Source organism: Rhinolophus ferrumequinum, chromosome 12 (genome assembly GCF_004115265.2).
Source record: "Rhinolophus ferrumequinum isolate MPI-CBG mRhiFer1 chromosome 12, mRhiFer1_v1.p, whole genome shotgun sequence".
NCBI lineage: Eukaryota > Metazoa > Chordata > Mammalia > Chiroptera > Rhinolophidae > Rhinolophus > Rhinolophus ferrumequinum.
The window spans coordinates 8949340-8971244 of record NC_046295.1 but is presented as its reverse complement, the minus strand read 5'-3'; the positions used below and the strand labels follow the sequence as shown (position 1 = coordinate 8971244).

Genomic DNA, 21905 nt, shown 5'->3' with positions numbered 1-21905 from the left:
TGAGATACCACCTCACCCCAGTCAAAATGGCTATCATCAATAAATCAACAAACAACAAGTGCTGGCGCGGATGTGGAGAAAAGGGAACGCTTGTGCACTGTTGGTGAGATTGCAGATTGGTGCAGCCACTATGGAAAACAGTATGGAGGTATCTCAAAAATCTGAAAATGGAACTACCCTATGATCCAGTAATTCTACTCCGAGGTATCTATCCGGAGAAATCCAAAACTCCAATTCAAAAATCTTTATGCACTCCTATGTTTATTGCAGCACTATACACAATAGCCAAGACATGGAAACAACCGAAATGCCCATTGGTAGATGACTGGATTAAGAAACTGTGGTACATTTATACAATGGAGTATTACGCAGCCATAAAGAAGAAAGAAATCTTACCATTTGCAACAACATGGATGGACCTAGAGAACATTATGTTAAGTGAAATAAGTCAGACAGAGAAAGATAAGTACCATATGATCTCACTTATATGCGGAATCTAAAGAAAAGAATAAGTGAATGAACTAATCAGAAACAGTTTTGGAGACAAAGAGGAAAAACTGAGGGTTGCTAGATGGGCGGGGGGGGGGGGAAGGGGGAAGGTGAGGGGATTAGAAAACAATCAGTAACCACAAGATGGCCACGGGGTTTTGAAAATTAATCTAGGGAACGTAATTTAGTGGTTGCCAGAGGGTAAGGGGGTTGGGGGGGTGGGAGATGAGGGTAAGGGGGATCAAATATATGGTGATGGAAGGAGAACTGACTCTGGGTGGTGAACACACAAAGTAATTTATAGATGATGTGATACAGAATTGTACACCTGAAATCTATGTAATTTTACTAACAATTGTCACCCCAATAAATTAAAAAACAACAAAAGAAAAAACTTTATGTATAGATGCTAAAAAAAAGTAAACACCAACCTAATCAATAAAATGCTGTATAAGGAAAAAAAAAATATTGTGAAAAAATCATTAAAGAAATTAAAATGTTATATTAAAAAATATTCACATACTACAAAACAGTAGTAGAGAAATCGAGAACATTTCATGACACATGTAGAAAACAAAATGTAAAATGGCAGACAAATATCCATATATATAAATGATAATATTAAATGAAAGAACAAAACGATTCAGAGACAAAGCAAAAATTGTCAGACTAGATTTCAAAAACAAAAAACAAGTTCCAGCTACATCCAACTACATGCTGCCTAAGGAGATACACATTACATTCAAACAAAGATGTTGAAAGTAAAGACAATGGAAAACGATATTTCACGCAAACAACATAGGAAAGCTATACTAATATCAAAGAAAATACATTTTAAATTCAAAAATGTTATTAGTGATAGAGATATTTACAATGACAAAAGAGTAAATCCATCAAGAAGATGTTATAACAATTATAAACATACACACATGCAACAACTGACACCAAAAACACATAAAGTTAAATCTGGCCCGTGAAAGGAAAAATAGACAACTAAACAACAATAGTTGGAGACTTCACCATCACTCTTTCAATTATGGATAGAGTAACTGTATAGGAAATACATGATTGGAATTGTAGTATAGGTGTTAGGTATAAACCAACTACACCTAACAGACATGGACAGCACATTCCACGGAACATGAGCACAATTTACATCATTCTAAAATGCACACAAAACATTCTCAAGGACATAACATGTCCGAAGCCACAAAACACACCTGAAAAAATAAGAGTATAGAAATAACAGAGTATCTTTTCTGACCACAATGGAATGAAATCAGAAAACAGTAATATAAAGAAATTTTGGAAATTCACAAATATGTAAAAATTGAAACCTGTCTCCTAAATAATTAATGGATCAAAGAGAAAATTACATAGGAAATTGAAAATACTTTCTAATGATCGAAAGGGAAGGCAGAAGATTCCAAAACTTACGAGATGAAGCAAAAACAGTATTTAGAGGGAAATTGATACCCATAAAAAAATGGTACAGTTGACTCTTGAACAATGCAGGTACAGCAGGCCAACCACATGCAGTTGAAAATCGACACGTAAATATTGACTCCCCAAAACTTGAGTTAAACTCAGTATCTGTGGGGAGTTGGTTCCAGGACGACCCCATATCACGGACACTAACATCCACAGCTGATATAAAATAACATAAAATAATACATACCGTCGGCCCTCCACATCCACAGACTGCCAACCACAGATTGAAAGTACTGTTTTCAATGTGCAGTTGGTTGAATCTGCAAAACGCAAAACCCAGGGATGTGCAGGGCCGATTGTATATTAATGAAACAAAATCCATGTATAAGTGGACCCATGTTGCTCAACAGTCAAGTGTATTAAGAAAGAAGATCTCAAATCAACAACCTAACCCTTCCATTCATGCAAAGTACAAACAAAAGCAAAGTCAATCTAACCCAAACACAAGGAAACAAACCATAAAGATTGGATTAGAAATTCACGAAAGAAAGAATAGAAAATCAATGTAACCATAGGTGGTTCTTTGACAAAATCAGCAAAACTGAAAAATATTTAGCTAGATTAACCACAGAATAAAGAGAGAAGACTCAAATTATTAAAATCAGAAATTAAAGACATGACATCACTATTGACTATATAGAAATAAAAAATGAGCACAAAAGAATATTATGAACAATTGTATGCCAATATATTAGATAACTGAGGTAAAAGGGACAAATTCCGGGAATGACACAAACTATAGAAACTAACTCAAGAAGAAATAGAAAGTCTGAAAGTTATCACAAGAGATTCCATCGGTAACAAGAACACTACCCACAAAGAAAAGTCCAATACCATATGGCTTTATGGCTGAATTCTACCAATCGTTTAAAGAAAAAGAATACCAATTGTCCACAAACTCTCCCAAATGACAGAAAAGAGAATACTTCCTATCTCATTGAATAGGCCGGCATTACCCTGATACCAAAACTAGATAAAGTCATCACAAGAAAACTACACACCAATATCTCTTATGAATACAGATACAAAAATCGCCATCAAAACACTAGCAAACTGAATCTAGAAACTTTATATGTATTATATACCATGACCAAGTGGGATTTATCCCAAGTATGTAAGGTTGGTGTAACATCCAAAAATCCAATCAGTGGAATTCACCATATCAATAGAAGTTCAAAAACCACAGGATCATCTTCATAGACACAGAAAAAGCATTATAACAAAACTCAACCCTCTTTCATGATAAAAATACTTAACAAACGAGGAACAGAATGGAACTTCCTCAATCTTATATAGGGCATGTAAGAAAACCCCATAGCTAGCATCATACTGCATGATCAGATGCTGGAGATTTCCCCCTAAGATTAGAATATTAGATTAGAGTGAATATTCGGATATTTACTCTCGACAAATCTATTCACCATTGTACTGTAAGTTCTAGCTGGGCCAATTAGGCAACAGAAAGAAAAGTTATCCAGATGAGAAACAAAGAAATCGAACAATATTCACAATGAAATTATCTTCCGTAGCAAGAATTCTAAGGAAGGCTGTTAAAAGTGAAACATCAATAATGGAGTCAGACTCCATTACAATTCACCTATGATGTTTGATGACCGAGAGGTGCCATGTTTCACTGAACTGGATTTGAACTCATGAACTAATATGGCACTCTACAAGGACTGCAACCTGAGGTTGTGAAGAAAGTGAAAGTCGTTTGTTCAAGAGTCCAGTGCTGTGTACTTTGAGAAGTGACATTAAGTCCTTTGGTCATCATCGATTACAATCTAGCACTTCAAAGGAGATCTGGAGTCTCTTCGTATCGGCTTATATTATGGCTTTAGTATGGCCAGACTCATGTGTAACCTTGATTTATATGTTTGGGTATCGGTGAGGCAAGTGTCCAGAGTTCTTTCCCCCAAAGGGGACTAAAGTGGACATGGAATTCTGGTTGTCAATGGTTGAACCACACAGCCAGTTCATTGGCAATGTCCCAAATGTCTGTAAAATGGTGCATATGGGACCGATACTGGCTAATGCATCCTCCAGGGCCAAGATGAGTGCTTGACCTTTGGCCAATTGTACTGCCTTGGGTCTCATCTTTACAACAGAAATCCCAGTTAAAGGCTGAAAAGAAGCAGCTCTCCAGGGAGTTCCGTTATGTGTCACAGTGGCACTGCCATCTACAAAATGTAGGAACTCCTTCTGCTGTTCGTTCAGTTGATCTCAAGAGGTTCCCTACAGAGTCAAGGGGTCTGGAATATGGATGACCTCCTCCAGCACTGCACCATCTACCAAAGGACTGAGCACAGGGCAGCCCACCTCCCGCTGCTTGTGGGATGTGCCAGAGAGCTCGTGTGTGTATCTATCCTGTACTACCTCTCCCGCTTCAGCCAGGAGGTCTCACTGGCCATCCCGAGGTTGAGGGACACTGCTTCTAGGACACACGGCACACTGCGCAGCTGGGTCACAGACTCGGTACCTGTTTGAGTATCTATTTCCAGGACAGACAAGTGTGCAGTCCACAATGCTGCTCCAATGGCATGTAACATGATAACGGGGGCACTTTCCTGCACCGGAGGCTCATGGGCATTTTATGGGAAGCATGGGTGGTCCAGAAAGTCCAAGAGGCATGAGAAGAGGTTGCTGAAGCCTCTACAGCAAGAGTCTCTCGGGACAATTCAGACACATTCTAGAGCGTTTGGTTGTAGGAAACCCCATGCAAAGTAGACGATTTGTGACTAATATTATAAAATCTGTTAAAAGGAATACGTTGTCACCAAAAACCAAAGGGGAAAAAAAAAAAGTACAGGTATTGGTAACGTTGAGGATATGGAGAGTGCTAAGAGCTATTTCATGAATGGCAGGAATACATAAGTCCCTCAATTGACCAAATAACTCCCAGGAATTTAACTGAGGAGGTGCGGCTTTGTACTAAGGATGGGACAATGACCCATTACGTTTTGTGAGCTCTTTTATGAGTATCTGTATATCAGGAATGACTGTCAAATGCATCTCCTTAGAGGAGCATGTCATCAATGTAACAATCACATCTGTGCTCCTGAAGCAAGTTGGATATGATTAAGAACTGCATGCAGGGCGGCCAGTTAGCTCAGTTGGTTAGAGGGCGAGCTCTTAACAAGTTGTCCGGTTCGATCCCCACATGAAATGGTGGGCTGCGCCCCTCGCAACTACACTGAAAACCGTGACGTGACTTGGAGCTGAGCTGCGCCCTCCGCAACTAGATTGAAGGACAACGACTTGGAGCTGATTGGTCCTTAAAAAAAACACATTGTTACCCAATAAAACTTAAAAAAAAGAAAAAGAAACAAAGATCTCGCCTGCAAAGACTGTGTGCAATGGCCATAACTGAGTTCCATTTGTCAAGCTAATGAAGCGTTAAGTGTCAGACATGTAATTTCATTACGTTATTTGGGACACTAGGTCCATGATGTACTACAATGGGTGCTGTGTGACCACAGTGAATTTGGTTAAGGCAATAATTCCAGTGGTTCAGGTGAAGCATAACTATTTGTCCTCTATTCAATACCTGCCCTTATAAGAATTATCTTGTTCAAATTTACAGGAATTCCCAGATGTAACTGTAATTTGAGCCCCAGTATTGATTAAGGCCAAGGATTGCCATTTTGCCAATCAGTGTATCTCAGCAAATGTTAGTTAAGAATATGATGTAGACGCGCAAAAGGACTTGCCGCCATCTTTTCTTTTTTCGAATTAGTATATTTTGGAATTCCAATGGGGTCAATATGCAGACATCTGTTTCAATTTTTTGTTTCCTCCCTCTGTCACTATCCATGTTTGGGGTGTTTTTTTATGAGGACACAAAAAAGTTTGTTACTCACAGACTGAGGCTTTCAGGAGAAAGCCGGGTAGGCACCTAATGCAGTCTGAAAATAGTTTGAAGGAAGAAGCAAGTGGTCCTGGATTTTATTGTGGCATCAGAAGATGGAGCCAGAGTGAGAATTGCTCTGTATAACTGACAAGTTATAAGAAGCCAGGATTTGTGTGGTTTAAACGGCCTCATTCATGCCAAGCACCAAAGGGGCTGACTTTATGATTATCTTGCCCTGATGTGGAGCAGAGAGGGCCGAGGACATGAGGTTTGTCAGCTGTCAGAGCTAGACATCAAAAATGTAGACAGACTATTTACTATGGAAACCTCAAACGGAATAAGCCCAAATACATTCACACCAAGACACAAAATAGTCAGACATCTAAAAACTAAGGAAAAAATTGTGAAACCAGCGAAACAATAGCAATCTTAACTATAAGGGAAAAACAATTGGGACAACAGTCACTTCTCACGAGAAACCACAGAGGATATAAGAAAACTGGCACAATTATTCAAGTGCTAAAAACTGTTCACCCCAAATTGGATTTGCAATAAAAATATCTTCAGGAATGATGTGTAAATCAAGACATTCTCAGATGAAGCAAAATTTAGACAATTTGTCACCAGCACGATTACCCTAAAAGAATGGCTACAAAAATTCCTTTATAGATTGTAAATGTTTAGGGATCTTAAACTATCAGGAAAAAAAAAATAGCAAGAGGTAAAAAAAATATAGATATAGCAGTCCTCTCTTATCTGCGGGAGATAGGTTCCAAGAACCCCCGGTGGGTGCCTGAAACTGCAGAGAATACCAAACCCTGTATATATATGTTCTTCCTATACATACATACCAATGATGAAGTTTAATTTATAAAGTAGGCACAGAAAAAGATTAACAACAACAACTAACAATGAAATAGAACAATTATAACAATATACTGTAATTAAAGTTATGTGAATGTGGTCTCCTGCTCCAGGCAAACTAGCACGTTTCTTTTTCCTCCTCTACAATTTCACAGACAGGAGATTCTTTCTTATTGTAGATCATAGCAACTTCTGCATATGATTTTTTTTTCCTTAAGTCAAGAACATTTACCTTTTCACTTAAAGGAAGCAGTTTACGTCTTCTCTTTGGCATATCCAAATTTCCAGGATTGGCTTTGAGGCCATTATGAAGTACAATAAGGATTACTTGCACACAAGCACTACAAAACCCTGACAGCCGATCTCATAACCGAGATGGTTACTAAGTGACTGGCGGTAGCATATACAGCGTGGAGACATTGGACGAAGGATGACTTATGTCCCACTTGGAACAGGCCAAGATTTCATCATGCTACTCAGAATAATGCACTAGTTAAAACTTAGTATTCTAATGGTTCATTTCTGGAATTTTCCATTTACGATTTTAGAAACTCGGTTGACCCTGGGTAACTGAAACCGTGGTAAGCAAAACCATAGATGAGTGGGCACTACTGTATATGCAATAGATATACCTTCTCTTACATTTTTCTAAATGTTTATGGTAGAAGCAACATTATAACTCTCTGATATAGCTATTAGTTATGTGGCAAGAAAATATTTAACAGTTATGTTATAAATGAGGGAAGATAAAAGGAGGTACACTTCACTCAAACTAATAAAATGTGAATACTAGCAGCCTGCGATAATTTATATAAAATGCAATTCCTAGAGAAACCACTAAAAATAACTACACAGAAACACGTCAAAAACACTATAGGCAGCTCAAAACGGAAGTCCAAAAAATTTTTAAGTAACCCACAGGAAGGAAAAAAAAAAAGAAGAAAATATAAACAACAGACTTAAGTCCCAACATATGGATAATTACATTAAATGCTAAAGGACTAAAGAAAACTTGTAAAAGACAATCAGCTGGATTTACAAACAATCTGACTACATACTGTCTACAAGAAACTCACTTCAAAGTAACGATATAGGGAAGTTTAAAAGTAATAGACCAGGGCGGGTGGCTCAGTTGGTTAGAGCGCGGGCTCTGGGCAACAGGGATGCCGGTTCGATTCCCACATGGGCCAGCAAGTTGCACCTTCCAAAATTAGAATGAAGTCAATAAGCTGCCGCTGAGCTCCCACGTGGCCAGATGGCCCAGTTGGTTAGAGTGCATGCTCTCAACCACAAGGTTACCGGTTCCACTCCCGCAAGGAAGCTGCGCGCCCCCTGCAACTAACAACAGGGACTGGACCTGGAGCTGAGCTGTGCCCTCCACAACTAAGATTGAAAGGACAACAACTTGACGTTGATGGAGCTAATGAGTCCTGGGAAAAACACACTACTGTTCCCCAATAAAAGGTCCTGGAAATATACACTGTTCCCCAATGAAGTCCTGTTCCCCTTCCCCAAGAAAATCTTTAAAAAAAACACAAAAAAGTAATAGGGCCGGCCCGGTGGCTCAGGCAGTTAGAGCTCCATGCTCCTAACTCCGAAGGTGCTCCTAACTCCGAAGGCTGCCTGTTCGATTCCCACATGGGCCAGTGGGCTCTCAACCACAAGGTTGCCAGTTCAATTTCTCGAGTCCCGCAAGGGATGGTGGGCTCCCCCCACCCCCCACCCCCCCGCAACTAAGATTGAACACGGCTCCTTGAGCTGAGCTGCCACTGAGCTCCCGATGGCTCAGTTGGTTTGAGCGCGTCCTCTCAACCACAAGGTTGCTGGTTCGACTCCACTCCTGCAATGGACAGAGGGCTGCGCCCCCTGCAACTAGCAACGGCAACTGGACCTGGAGGTGAGCTGCGCCCTCCACAACTAAGACTGAAAGGACAACAACTTGAAGCTGAATGGCACCCTCCACAACTAAGATCGAAGGGACAACAACTTGACTTGGAAAAAAGTCCTGGAAGTACACACTGTTCCCCAATAAAGTCCTGTTCCCCTTCCCCAATAAAATCTTTAAAAAAAAAACCCAAACAAACTAAAAAACCTGGGGTCTAATATATGGTGATGGAAAGAGAACTTACTCTGGGAGGTGAACACACAATGTGAGATACAGATAATATATTACAGAAGTGTACACCTGAAATCTATATAACTTCACTAACAACTGTCACCCCAATAAACTTTAATTTAAAGGAAAATAAATGAGCTAAAGATTTGAACAGACTTCAGAAAACAAAATATATGCATGGACATAAACTACTTAAAAAGATACTGAACTTCATTAGTCATCAGGAAAATACAAATTAAAACCAAGTAAGATACAAAGACATCTACTAGAATCATTAAAAAAAAAAAAGTTTAGTCATGCTCCAATATAAAAAATGTTAAAGCACAAAGATATTTAATATGTAGTTATCTAATACATAAAATGTATTTGCCAGTTGTTTATTATCTAAACTACAGTTCTCTGTTCACATCCAGAAATTTCATTATGACACAAAGTTGTAGGGGAAAAATATGAAAACACTACTTGTTAGAAGTCCAAAGGTAAATTGAAAAACAATATTTATTGGACTTCAAAACTATGGAAAATGTAGAAAAGAATAAAAACTAAAACAAAAATGATTTCTACTCCCACAATTTTTTTTTTTTAAGTGTGTTTTTCCAGGACCCATCAGCTCCAAGGCAAGTAGTTGTTTCAGTCTAGTTGTGGAGGGCACAGCCCACAGTGGCCCATGTGGGGATCGAACCGGCAACCCCGCTGCTAAGAGCTCTCTAACCTGGCTCTAACCAACTGAGCTAACCGGCCGCCCCTACTCCCACAATTTTAATTGGTCTTTTCATCTTAAGTATCTCGCTTATGACTGTAACAAAACAAAACAAAGTAAAGGCCATCATGTGAGCACACAGTGAGAAGCTGGCAGCCTGCAACCCAGAAGTGGGTCTCCACCAGACATGGAGTCTACTACGGCCATGATCCTGGACCTCCAGCCTCCACAACTGTGAGAAATAAACATTTGCTATTGATTAAAAACAAAAACAAAAAACCATAATGACCTCCAATCCCACATGTTGGTGAGGATGTACAGCAACCATAACTATCAGACACTGCTGACGGGCATGCACACCGGCACAGCCACTTGGAAACATCGGGCAGGTTCCTATAAAGTGACCATAAAAACAAAATAATACCATACTTCGGAATATTTACACAAGAGAAATGAAAAGAAAGGTCTGAACAAAACTTGTACTTAAATGGACACTGCAGCTCTATTCCTAACAGCACAAATAAGGAATAACCTACCTGTCTATCAACTGGTATATGAATGACAAATTGTGGTGTACACATGCAAAGATATACTACCTAGAAATAAAAAGAATGGTGACATACACAAAAGCACGCATGAATCTCAAAAGCAAAGTGAAACAAAGAAATGGAGAGAAATTCTGTGTTCAATTGGAAGACTCAAAACAGTTAAAATGGCCATATTATCCAAAGCAATATATGGATTCAATGCAATCTCCATCAAAACCCCAATGGCATTTTATTTAAAGAAACAGAACAAAGAAAAATCATCAGATTTGTATGGAACCAAAAACGATCCCGATTAGCCAAAGCAATCCGGAGAAAAAGGATCAAAGCCGGAGGGTTCATAACCCCTCACTTCAAATTATACAACAACAAGACAATAATCAAAACAGCATGATATTGGCAGAAAAACAGACACACACACCAATGTAACAGAAATGAAAGCCCACAAATAAACCCACATATATACAGGCAAATAATTTTCAACAAAGGAGCCAAAAACATACCGTGGAGCAAAGAAAGCCTATTCAATAAATTGTGCTGGGAAAATTGAAAAGCCACATGCAAAAGGAAACTAGATTGCTATTTGTCACCATACACCAAAAGTCACTCAGCATATAAGCATATAAGACTGGAAACAATAAAACATGGAGAAGAACCCATAGATATTAAACTCACAGACCTTGGTGTCACAGAGGATTTTATGAATTTGATCTCAAAGGCAAGGGAAGTTAAAGCAAAAATAAATGAATGGACAGGGTGGATGGATGGCTCAGTTGGGTAGAGCACAGGCTCTGAACAACAGGGTTGCCAGTTTGATTCCCACATGGCCAGTGAGCTGCGCCCTCCACAACTAGATTGAAGACAACGAGCTGACGCTGAGCTTCCAGAGGGGCAGCTGAATGGCTCAGTTGGTTAGAGCGTGAACTCTCAACAACAAGGCTGCCTGTTCAATTCCCGCATGGGATGGTAGGTTGCGCTCCCTGCATCTAAAGATTGAAAACGATTACGACTGGACTTGGAGCTGACCTGCCCCCTCCAAAACTAGATTGAAGGACACCGATCTGGAGCTAATGGGCCCTGTAGAAACACACTGTTCCACAATAAAAAACAAAATAAAATAAATTTAAAAATAAAGTAAATAATAAATGAATGAATGAATGGGACTATATATCAAAGAAAAAATCTTTTGAACAGCAAAAGAAATAATCAATAAAACAAAGAGGCAACCAACAGAATCGGAAAAGATATTTATAAAAAAGCCTACAATAAGGAGCCAATATCCAAAATATACCAAGAACTCATATAACTCAACGACAATGACAAAAACTAAACAATCCAATGAAAACGTGGGCAGAGAACCAGGACAGATACTCATTCCAAGAAGACATGTAAATGGCCACCAGATATATGAAAAGATGCTCAACTTCACTAGCTATTAGGGAAATGCAAATCAAAACAAAAATGCTATACCACCTCACACCAGTGAGAATGGCTATTATCATTAAGACAAGTAATAACAAGTGTTGGAGAGGTTGTGAGGGGAAAAGGAACCCTCAGACACTGCCTGTGGTAATGTAAACTGGTACAGCCACCATGGAAAACAGTGTGGCGGTTCCTCAAAAAATTAATACAATTACTACCATGTTACCCAGCAATCTCTCTTCTCAGTATCTACCCAAAAATATCTGAAAACATTTATCTGTAAAGATTTATGTACCCTTATGTTCATTGCAGCATTATTCACAGTGGCAAAGACATGGAAACAACCAAAGTGTCTTTTGATAGATGTCTGGATAAAGAAGACGCAGTACCTATCTAGATACAATGAATTATTCACCATGCCAAAAGATGAAATACTGCCATTTGCGAACATGGACGGAACTTGAGATTATCATGCTAAGTGAAGTAAGTTAAATGAAAAGTTGAGAAATACATGATTTCACTCATATGTGGGATATAAAACGAAAGCAAAAAGCAAACAAGACAAAGAAACAAAAATTCATAGACAACAGTACAGTGGTTACCAGAGGGAAAGGTGGGTTAGAAATGGCAAATAGGGCCACATATATGGTGATGGAAGGAGATTTGACATTGCATGGTGAACACACAATGCAATATACAAATGATGTATCATAGACTTGTACACTTGAAACTTGTATCACTTTATTAACCAATGTCACTTCAACAATTTAATAAAATTAAAAAAAGAGCTAAGTACAGTGTTTCCCTGAAAGTAAGACCTAGCCGGACAATCAGCTCTAATGCATCTTTTGGAGCAAAAATTAATATAAGACCTGGTCTTATTTTACTATAAGCCCAGGTATAATATATAATATGATATGATACTGGGTATAATATAATACCAAGTCTCATATTAATTTTTGCTCCAAAAGACACATTAAAGCTGATTGTCCAGCTAGGTCTTATTTTCGGGGAAAAACGTTGAAAGAAGCAAGAATAAAGAGTAAATAATGTACAATATACAGTAGTACCTCGGTTTCTGAACGTCTCTGTTGACGAACATTTCAGTTTACAAATGCTATAAACCCAGAAGTAAATGCTTTGGTTTTCGAACATGCCTCGGAAGTCAAACATGTCATGCGGCTTCCGCTGAGAGCAAGATCCTGAGGCCTAGCTGTTGGCAGTTTTCGAATGTTTCAGAACTCGAACGGTCTTCTGGAACGGATTACGTTAGAAAACTGAGGTACCAATGTATATAAAATTCTAGAAAGGCAAAACTAATGTGACTAAGGAGCCAGGGAGAGGGAAGGGGAGAGAAAAATGACTGCAAAAAGATACAAGGAAACTGTTAGGGGTGACAAAAGTATTTTATATCATTATTTTTTGATGGTGGTGATCACCTATAGGCATTTCCAAAACTCATCAAATTATACACTGAAAATTATTGACTTTTACTTTATATTAATTACACCCCAAAACAGTAATTTCAATATGAACAAGGAAAGAGAGAAAAAAACTTGAATCCCAGAGGGAGTGAGGTGGTCAGGTCTGCTCACCCACGGAGACGAGGTGGCTGTAGATCTCCAGCATCACGTCTCTGTAGAGGGCCCGCTGAGCAGGGCCCAGGTGCTGCCACTCCTCCTGGCTGAACTCCACAGTCACGTCCTTGAAGGACACTGAGGCCTGTAACAGCATATTTCTTACTCAATCACAAGGGTTCAGAAACAGATGACATGGCAAATACCTTTTTTTGAAGATTTTTCTTATTGGGGAAGGGGAACAATGACTTTATTGGAGAACAGTGTGTTTTTCCCAGGACCCATCAGCTCCAAGTCAAGTTGTTGTCCTTCAATCTTAGTTGGGGGGGGGGGGGGAGGCGCGCAGCCCACCATCCCATGCGGGAATTGAACTGGCAACATTGTTGTTCACAGCTCAGGCTCTAACCAACTGAACCATCGGCCGCCGCTCCGGCAGCTTAGCGCAAGCTGTTGTCTTCAATCTTAGCTGTGGACGGCACACCTCCCTGGTCCATATAGGAATAGAACCAACCGGCATCCCCATTGTTCAGTGATCACGCTCTAACCAAGTGAGCCATCTGGCCACCCCGGCAAATACTTTTGAAAATTAATTTGTATCAGGTTTACTGTTGAGAATTTAAAACAAATTTTTATAAAGGAAGCCTATGGGCTGGCCCATTGGTTCAGGCGTTTGGAGCTCCGTGCTCCTAACGCCAAAGGCTGCCAGTTCAATTCCCACATGGGCCAGTGGGCTCTCAACCACAGGTTGCCGGTTGGACTCCTCAACTCCCGCAAGGGATGGTGGGCTGCGCCCCCTGCAACTAACAACGGCAACTGGACCTGGAGCTGAGATGCGCCCTCACAACTACGATTGAAAGGACAACAACTTGACTTAGAAAAAATCCTGGAACAACACACTGTTCCCCAATAAAAAAAAAAAAAAATATATATATATATATATATATATATAAATACATATATAAATAAAGGAAGCTTTTGATGGCCCTGTCATTGTCTTACACTGTGGTCATTGTCTTACACTGAGAGGGTACTCACATAATGGGCACAAATAGTACTCTTATGCGCAGACGTTTACATTTATTTCTAAGTTATATACTAAGTTATATACCATACACTGCCAGTTAATATACTAATGATTAAGTTAAGTGATTGTTTTTTAGATACAGTTTTATAACTAGGCGTCCTGTCATCTTTTCCTGTGTCCTAGTGGATTGTCCTGAGCACTTTCTAGGATACACACACACCCTTGGAGTTCTGCTGGGGTAACAGGCAACCAACGAGTCACCAGTAAGCACTGGAGGTCATATATATCATCAGATTGGTCTTTCAGACGCAATGCTGTGCAAGAGTGGAGAAAGTTTTACTTAGCAAAGTAGAGGAGACCAATTTAAGGATGTGGAGGGCAATAAGCAAAGTAAAATAAGTCAGACAAATACCGGCTGATCTCTAGTACAAAAGACAATTAAGTTCGCGAACTTGTTCCAACAATGGTGCTAACCTTTTCAGATGTCAGAGAGATTATTCACTATGAATTTGTAACAACCAGACAAACAGTTAACCAAGTTTACTATTGGAAGTGCTGAAAAGGCTACTTGAACAAGTTAAACGACGAACTTTTCGCCAACAATTCATGGCTCACACGGCACTGTCTGTAGGGGAGTTTTTAGCCAGTAAACAAATAACTATTGGAACACCCTCCCTAGTCACCTGATCTGTCCCCCAGTGACCTCTTTCTTTATCCAAAGATAAAGGAAATACTGAAAGGAAGACATTTTGATGACATTCAGGACATCAAAGGTAATATGACGACAGCTGTGATGGCCATTCCAGGAAAAAGAGTCCCAAAATTACTTTGACGGATGGACTAGTCAATGGATTAGGTGCAAACCTTCCCAATGGGAGTACTTCAAAGTTGACCACAGTGATATTCAGCAATGAGGTATGTAGTACTTTTTATAGGATGAATTCGCGAACTTAATTGTCAGACATGTATCGGTGGAAAGTACAAAAAAAAAACAAAAAAACACCTAAGTTCATACTGACAAGATTGGTTGTTGCCGGAGGTGAAAGATGAGGGGTGGGAGAAATGGATGAACAGTTTTCTTTTTGTAGTCTAAATAAATCAAATTTTTAAAAGAGAAAGCAATGACCTTTATTAACGTTAATCAATGGGGAGGAAGAATGGGAAACAGATCCCTTTATGAGGAAGGAACAAAATTTTGATCATAGGGGCCGGCCCGGTGGCTCAGGCGGTTAGAGCTCCATGCTCCTAACTCCAAAAGGCTGCGGTTCGATTCCCACTTGGGCCAGTGGGCTCTCAACCACAAGGTTGCCAGTTCAATTCCTCGAGTCCCACAAGGGATGGTGGGCAGTGCCCCCTGCAACTAAGATTGAATATGGCACCTTGAGCTGAGCTGCCGCTGAGCTGCCGCTGAGCTCCCGGATGGCTCAGTTGGTTGGAGCGTGATCTCTCAACCACAAGGTTGCCCATTCGACTTCTGCAAGGGATGGTGGGCTGTGCCCCCTGCAACTAGCAACGGCAACTGGACCTGGAGCTGAACTGCGCCCTCCACAACTAAGATTAAAAAGACAACAACTTGACTTGGAGAAAAGGCCTGGAAGTACACACTGTTCCCCAATAAAGTCCTGTTCCCTTCCCCAATAAAATCTTTAAAAACAAAAAAAATATTTTGATCATTACATTTCTGTACTGTTATACCTAGAGAAGCCCCATGAGCAACTGGGTAAGTGCTGATGCAACTGAGATAAGGGAAAATATATACACAGATGGCCCGACTTCTCATGATTCAACTTACACATATTTTCACCATTATAATGGTGTGAAAATGATACACCTAATAAATTACATGAGATATTCAACTCTTTATTACAAAATCGGTTCTGTGTTTGATGATTTTGCCTGACTGGAGGCTAATGTAAGTGTTTTGAGCACGATAAAGGGAGACTAGGCTAAGCTATGATGGCCGGTAGGTTAGCTGTACTAACTCCATTTCTGACTTACGGTATTTTCAACTTACAATGGGTTTATCAGGATGTAACCCCATCATAGGCAGAGGGGCATCTGAATATATGGGTATCTGCCCCCGGTTCCCGGCACATAAAAGGGGGTCTAAAACTGATGTATAGAGTCATTTCAATCACATACAATATCAGAGTACTTTTTGAAGATAGCAAGGTAGATTCTAAAACTTTTTGGAAGAGGTAAAGGATTTACACTATTCAAAACAACAATGAAAAAGAACGAGGAAGGAAGATTCACAATACTGATTTCAAGACTTATTTCAGATGATCTGAAGAGACATTTCTCCAAAGAGGACATACAAATGGCAAATAGACATATGAAAAAATGCTCAACATCACTAATCATCAGAGAAATGCAAATAAAAACCACAATGAGATATCACCTCACCCCAGTCAGAATGGCTATCATCAACAAGACAAATAGTAACAAGTGTTGGACAGGCTGTGGAGAGAAAGGAACCCTCATACACTGTTGGTGGGAATGCAGATTGCTGCAGCCATTATGGAAGGCAGTGTGGAGGTTCCTCAAAAACTTACAAATAGAATTACCATATGACCCAACAATCCCTTTCCTGGGTATCAACCCAAAAAATCTGAAAACATTTATACATAAAGACACGTGTGCTCCAATGTTCATTGCAGCTTTATTTACGGTGGCCAAGACATGGAAACAACCAAAACGTCCTTCGATAGATGAATGGATAAAGAAGTTGTGTATATATACACAATGGAATACTATTTGGCGGTAAGAAAAGATGATATAGGAACATTTGTGACAACATGGATGGATCTTGAGAGTATAATGCTAAGTGAAATAAGTCAGACAGAAAAAGCAGAGAACCATATGATTTCACTGATATGTGGTATATAAACCAAAAACAACAAAAGAACAAGACAAACAAATAAGAAACAAAAACTCATAGACCCAGACAATAGTTTAGTGGTTACCAGAGGGTAAGGGGGGTGAGGGGTGTGAGATGAGGGTAAGGGGGATCAAATATATGGTGATTTAAGGAGAACTGACTCTGGGTGGCGAACACACAATGGGATTTATAGATGATGTAATACAGAATTGTACACCTGAAATCTATGTAATTTTACTAACAATTGTCACCCCAATAAATTAAAAAAAGACTAATTTTATAGCAACAATAATGAAGACAGTATTGTATTAGCAAAACGACTGACAAACATCAACAGAAGAGAATACTGACTCGAGAAACAGACCCACAAATAACGAAGAATCAAATGATTCCTAACAAAGGTGCCAAAGCAATTCCATGGAGAAGATAATATTCTTTTCAACATATGTTATTGGTATTATCAAATATGCATCACCAAAAATGAATAATCTTGATCTATGCCTTGCACCATAAAAGTTAACTCAAAATGATCACAGGTCCTTCTATAAAACTTACAAAAACAGGAGAGAAAATCTTTGTGACCTTGTTTTAGGAAGATTTTTTTTTTCATATGACCGAAAAATCATAAAAGATAAAAATTTTGAAAACTTGATTGATTAAACACTTCTACTCTTTGAAAGATACATGGTGAGAGAAAAACAGGAGAGAACTATAATCTTTAACAAATGGATTTTATACTCAACATCGTCACACAAAAATCCTCCTGCAAATAACAGGGAATTTTTCTCATATACAATACAGGGGGGAAAATATTACACAAAGAAAAACACAGCATGAAAGTGTCACTTTCTTATGAGGCTAACATAACCACACCACCAAAATTGGATAGGAACACGGGAAAAGGAAATGATAGGCTCACCTAACTTGTGATACAGATACTTAATTATAAGTACAAGCTAAAAGATCCCAGCCAACTCATCAGCAAGTAGGGTGTATACAGGAAATCAAGAATGAATTAATATTAGAAAATTCATTTTGCTACTCACAATACTTATTGATTACAGGAAATAAGCTGTCTTTATTTTAATGGATACACAAGAAATACTTAATATAATTCAACGTACATTCACGACTAAACTGAAATCTCAGCAAATTGTCAATTAGAGGGAACATACGAATCAAAGTTTACCTATCAAGAGCCTACTGCAAACATGAGACCTAATGCGGAAACTGTATATTTTCCCTCAAGACTGGCTTTATTTCTATTTCTCTTTTGCACTGAATATATGGACCCTTATAAGCCTCATAAATCCATCACAATGCAAACTGGGAAATGAACAAAGTACTCACCTGAGATGTGTTCATTCTGCTGCTCTGGGGAGAGTGTAGAGAACTGGGGAGGTTCGGCTGGGAGGCCAAGAAAGGACCGTGCAAGGGCAGTACCACCTGTCCACATGAGACGGGAAGTGGACACGTGGACTAAACCGTACAGCTTTTCATTGACTCAACTTCTCTCTGGCTAAAGAACAACCTAGCTGATTTTCTGAATGATTAACATAAACAACTTAGTTGCATTAAAGTACAGACAGAATAAGGCATTGCTCTTTCACTAAAATTAACATGAAATACTCAGGCTGCATCACTGAACTCTTTTCCTATTAACACTGCTTATTATCCCTAAGGAGGAAAACCACAGAAAGCCCAGTAAAAGGAGTATGGAGAGCTTTAGGGCACGAATGTTTCATTTTAGTTTTAACTGGGTTACAGTTTCTCAAAAGGTCCTTTTCATAAGATAGTTTTGGTGACTTCTTGTGAGATAATGAATCGCGCTTGTTTTCCTCGTGGCTCTGTCACAAACTGCGTGTCCCTTGACAACTCAATGAACTTCTTGGTCCGATTTCTTTAAAGCTTTCAAGAGTCAGTAGTAGATCACCATGGAAACCCTTCAGGAGCAACGTTTTGGAATTCTGTGAGGTCAGGATAAGTCAATAATGTCACATGGGCAATCTGTGAGAGCAGCACAATGTTGTAAGGAGTGAAGAGCCAGAAGGCCATTGAGCAACAGTGGGGACAGAATTTCTACCTGGTGTCTGGTTGCCCCTTATCCCAACTTCACCCTCACAAGCTCTCCCACAAAGTGGCCTTCCCTGGGCAGCATACCTACCCCTGGGCCACCCCAGACTCAAAGCTGACCCAAATCCTCCACTGTCACACCTCAGTGTGGTGGCTACAGCACGTGGCAGTATCTCCAAATCAGGACAGAAGGATGAAGAACTTCTAACTACAAATTTAGGCCGTGCTGCTACCTGTGTTCTTTTGCCTCAGCTCTGAAGCTTGGTGAGGAGAGTAAGAACAGGGCTGTTCTCTCCCAGGGAACATTCCTGTTCCTGGAGCCCTCCCGATTCCTACATCACAGGAGCTGCTTTGTTCTAAAATAAGTGTTTCCCAAAATCTGGGACCTGCCTCTGGGAAACAAATTCACGTTAGGGCCACAAACCTGACACTCTCGGGATGCCTAAAATTTCAGACTTAAAACACAGACAACTGCCAGTGCAGGAAGAGCTAGGAGCCTCTGTCTGACCTAAGGATTCTGACGAGACGCCAGAACTTCCGGAATGTATCTGACAGTGCTGGGAGTCCATTCACGTTCACTTCCAGTTTTACCCACACGTATGTAGGGACAGGTCACTCTGTTAAGTGCCGTGAAAGGTGTAATGATGGTTTTAGGTAAGTGCGGGATTTAGATATATCCTGAGATTTAAAGCACGTCTGCTCCTAATTCGGAGCTCCGTCCTCCCGAGCTTGTGAGCTGAGCAATACGCCCCCCCAACCTGAGCCTCGGTTGCTTTCTTTTATCCTAATGCGGATGGTCATGCCTACCTCATATATTGGATGTGAGGTTTACAAAAGCCACCCAGTGAAGAGAAAGATCTAAGTACCTTCTGAATATAAGGGCAGTTGCCATTTACTCACTTGGCTATTTGCTTTATAAGGGAGAACTTCTCTCTCAAAACGCAATTATTTTCCCATGAGAAATCCGACGGAGGCAGGTTCCTTCTGTCGGCCCTACCTACAGGTGACAGAGCTGGACTTTACCCGGTAGTTTTAGCCCCAGAGCTCGTCTCTCACACAGACTCACCGCCCGCGCTTTCTGGCTCTCACGGTCTCATTATAAACGCGCTTTCCCCTCCTGCCGCTCGCACTGTTTTATCCCGTCCGGCAGCTGGAGGGGCCGGGCACAAGGTTCCCGCACCGGTCACCTGCTCCTGACCGGGCTCAGTCCCATCTGCGCCCCGGGAACCCGAAGGGCCGGGGTCCCCCCAACAGGCACCGGCGGGCTCTGCACTGAAGATCCCGCCTGGGGGGTTCCCGGGACCTCCCGTTCCCTCCTCCACAGACACAAGCCCCCACGCGCTTCAGGCTGGTCTCCAGGTCGCCCAGATTCCCCATCACCCCGCGCTCTCACTTTAGACGCAAACCCTCGGCGCCCGCGCGGCTGACGAGGTTCGCCAGGTTCTCACCGCGTGACCAAGGACCGAGCGGAAGCCGGGAGGCGGGACTAGAGCTGTACAGGAGCCGACAGAGCCTACAAGACCGGTTCCCAGGGTCCTGCGCGGCCGCCAGTTCCATAGAAGACTACGTTTCCCAGAGAACAGCCCTCTCGCGCCTTTTCCCGATTTAGCAACGTTTCTCCTTTTTGAGATGGTTGTGAGATGTTGGACTTGACCTGTTCTCTTGCTTGGGTTGTCTCAGAATCCCCAAACATTAGGGTTAAATTTAAAGTTTATTGCCAAATACAATGCGTGGTCCTCGATATAAATCGGGATGGAACAACAGTTGCCAAAGACGTTGGTTACAAATTGCGAACCTTGAAAGTGCACTGGGTTACTCTTAAGTGTAAAAATAATAGTGAAATAACAGAGGAAAACATACTGGTTTTATAAAGGCACGTATAGTAAGTATTTATGATTGAAATTATATCTTTGTAAATTTATTTCACAAATTTTTCAGGAAAATCAAATAGACGAAGCATGTATGGCAAAATTATAAGATTTTTACATAGAGGAAATGGGTGTAGATAAATGGGTATTGTATGGTTTTCTCAATGCTTGAAAACTTTGCAATACAAAGTGAAAAAGGGGGGAAGAGAATATGTATACTACCTCTTGTAAGGCTTGACAGCGAGATAGTGAGGCTAAGAGTGTCAGGCAGGTTGAGAAAAGTGAGTGCTTTATTCTGCGCTCCCAGGCGAGATTCAACGGTCCGCAGAAAGGGGCCGGCAAAGTCGGGCCCAGGGCAGAGCAAGGGAGGCATATATGTGATTTTTGGGGTGGGGGTTGGCTGAGTGAGGTGGCAGTTGGGCAGGCCCCCCAGTGCAGATCAGGCATGAGCGGCTGCATCCGGAGTTGTTTATCACACCAAAGGTCTGCTGCCTCTTCGGGGAAATGCCAAGGGCTCCAGTTTCCGTCATGCGAGGAGGGGTCTGACTTGGCAGAGGGGTATGACTTGGCTCCTGGCCGCTTTGACCATGCCCGTAGCTGACCTAACATTCCGGCCTTTTTGATTATAAAGGGGCGGCGACGTCTATCTTACTGCTTCCTGCTGATAACGGGGCGGAAAGGGGTACTAGGCCTGGTCCATGACGGGAGGGCCCGTGGGCAGCCGGGAGTATGGGTGGAGTAGAAGCTGGTTCACTGTAACTGGACATCTGGTGGAGGCGGTTCTGTAGAAATTTTAAAAAACGGGGCCATTAGAAGCAGGAGACTGATTAGGACGAGTGGGCCTATTAGTGTCACTACTCATGTAGTCAGGGGTGATTGCCACCAATCTGAGGGAGGGTTGGTGGACCCTCTCCGGCGCTGGAGCTCCTCTTGTAACTTATTCAGGGTCTGCACATTTCCCTCGACCAATCCGGACTCGTTGATGTAGTAACAGCATTCTTCCCA

General features: G+C 40.9%; 2 protein-coding genes across 5 annotated transcripts in view; both read right to left on the bottom strand.

The window, feature by feature from the left end:
* The window catches only part of LOC117031837 (zinc finger protein 2 homolog), a 35621-nt gene extending 15535 nt beyond the window's left edge, over positions 1-20086 (bottom strand). For 2 of the 4 annotated variants that reach the window (XM_033122631.1, XM_033122634.1), the window contains exons 1-2: positions 18310-19346; positions 13073-13199 (exon numbers count right to left, since the gene is read on the bottom strand). In XM_033122631.1, coding sequence (XP_032978522.1) covers positions 13073-13199; positions 18310-18324 — 142 coding nt within the window. In that variant the 5' untranslated portion in view covers positions 18325-19346. Of the gene's footprint in view, positions 1-13072; positions 13200-18309; positions 19347-19932 lie in introns of those variants that run through there. The other 2 variants (XM_033122632.1, XM_033122635.1) reach the window with 2 other exon arrangements.
* LOC117031838 (zinc finger protein 37A) overlaps positions 1-20469 on the bottom strand; it is a 97582-nt gene extending 77113 nt beyond the window's left edge. The window contains exon 1 of the transcript XR_004424627.1: positions 20099-20469. The gene's annotated coding sequence lies outside the window, so the exon portion shown is untranslated. The remainder of the gene's footprint in view (positions 1-20098) is intronic.
* Between the last annotated feature and the right edge of the window lie 1436 nt (positions 20470-21905).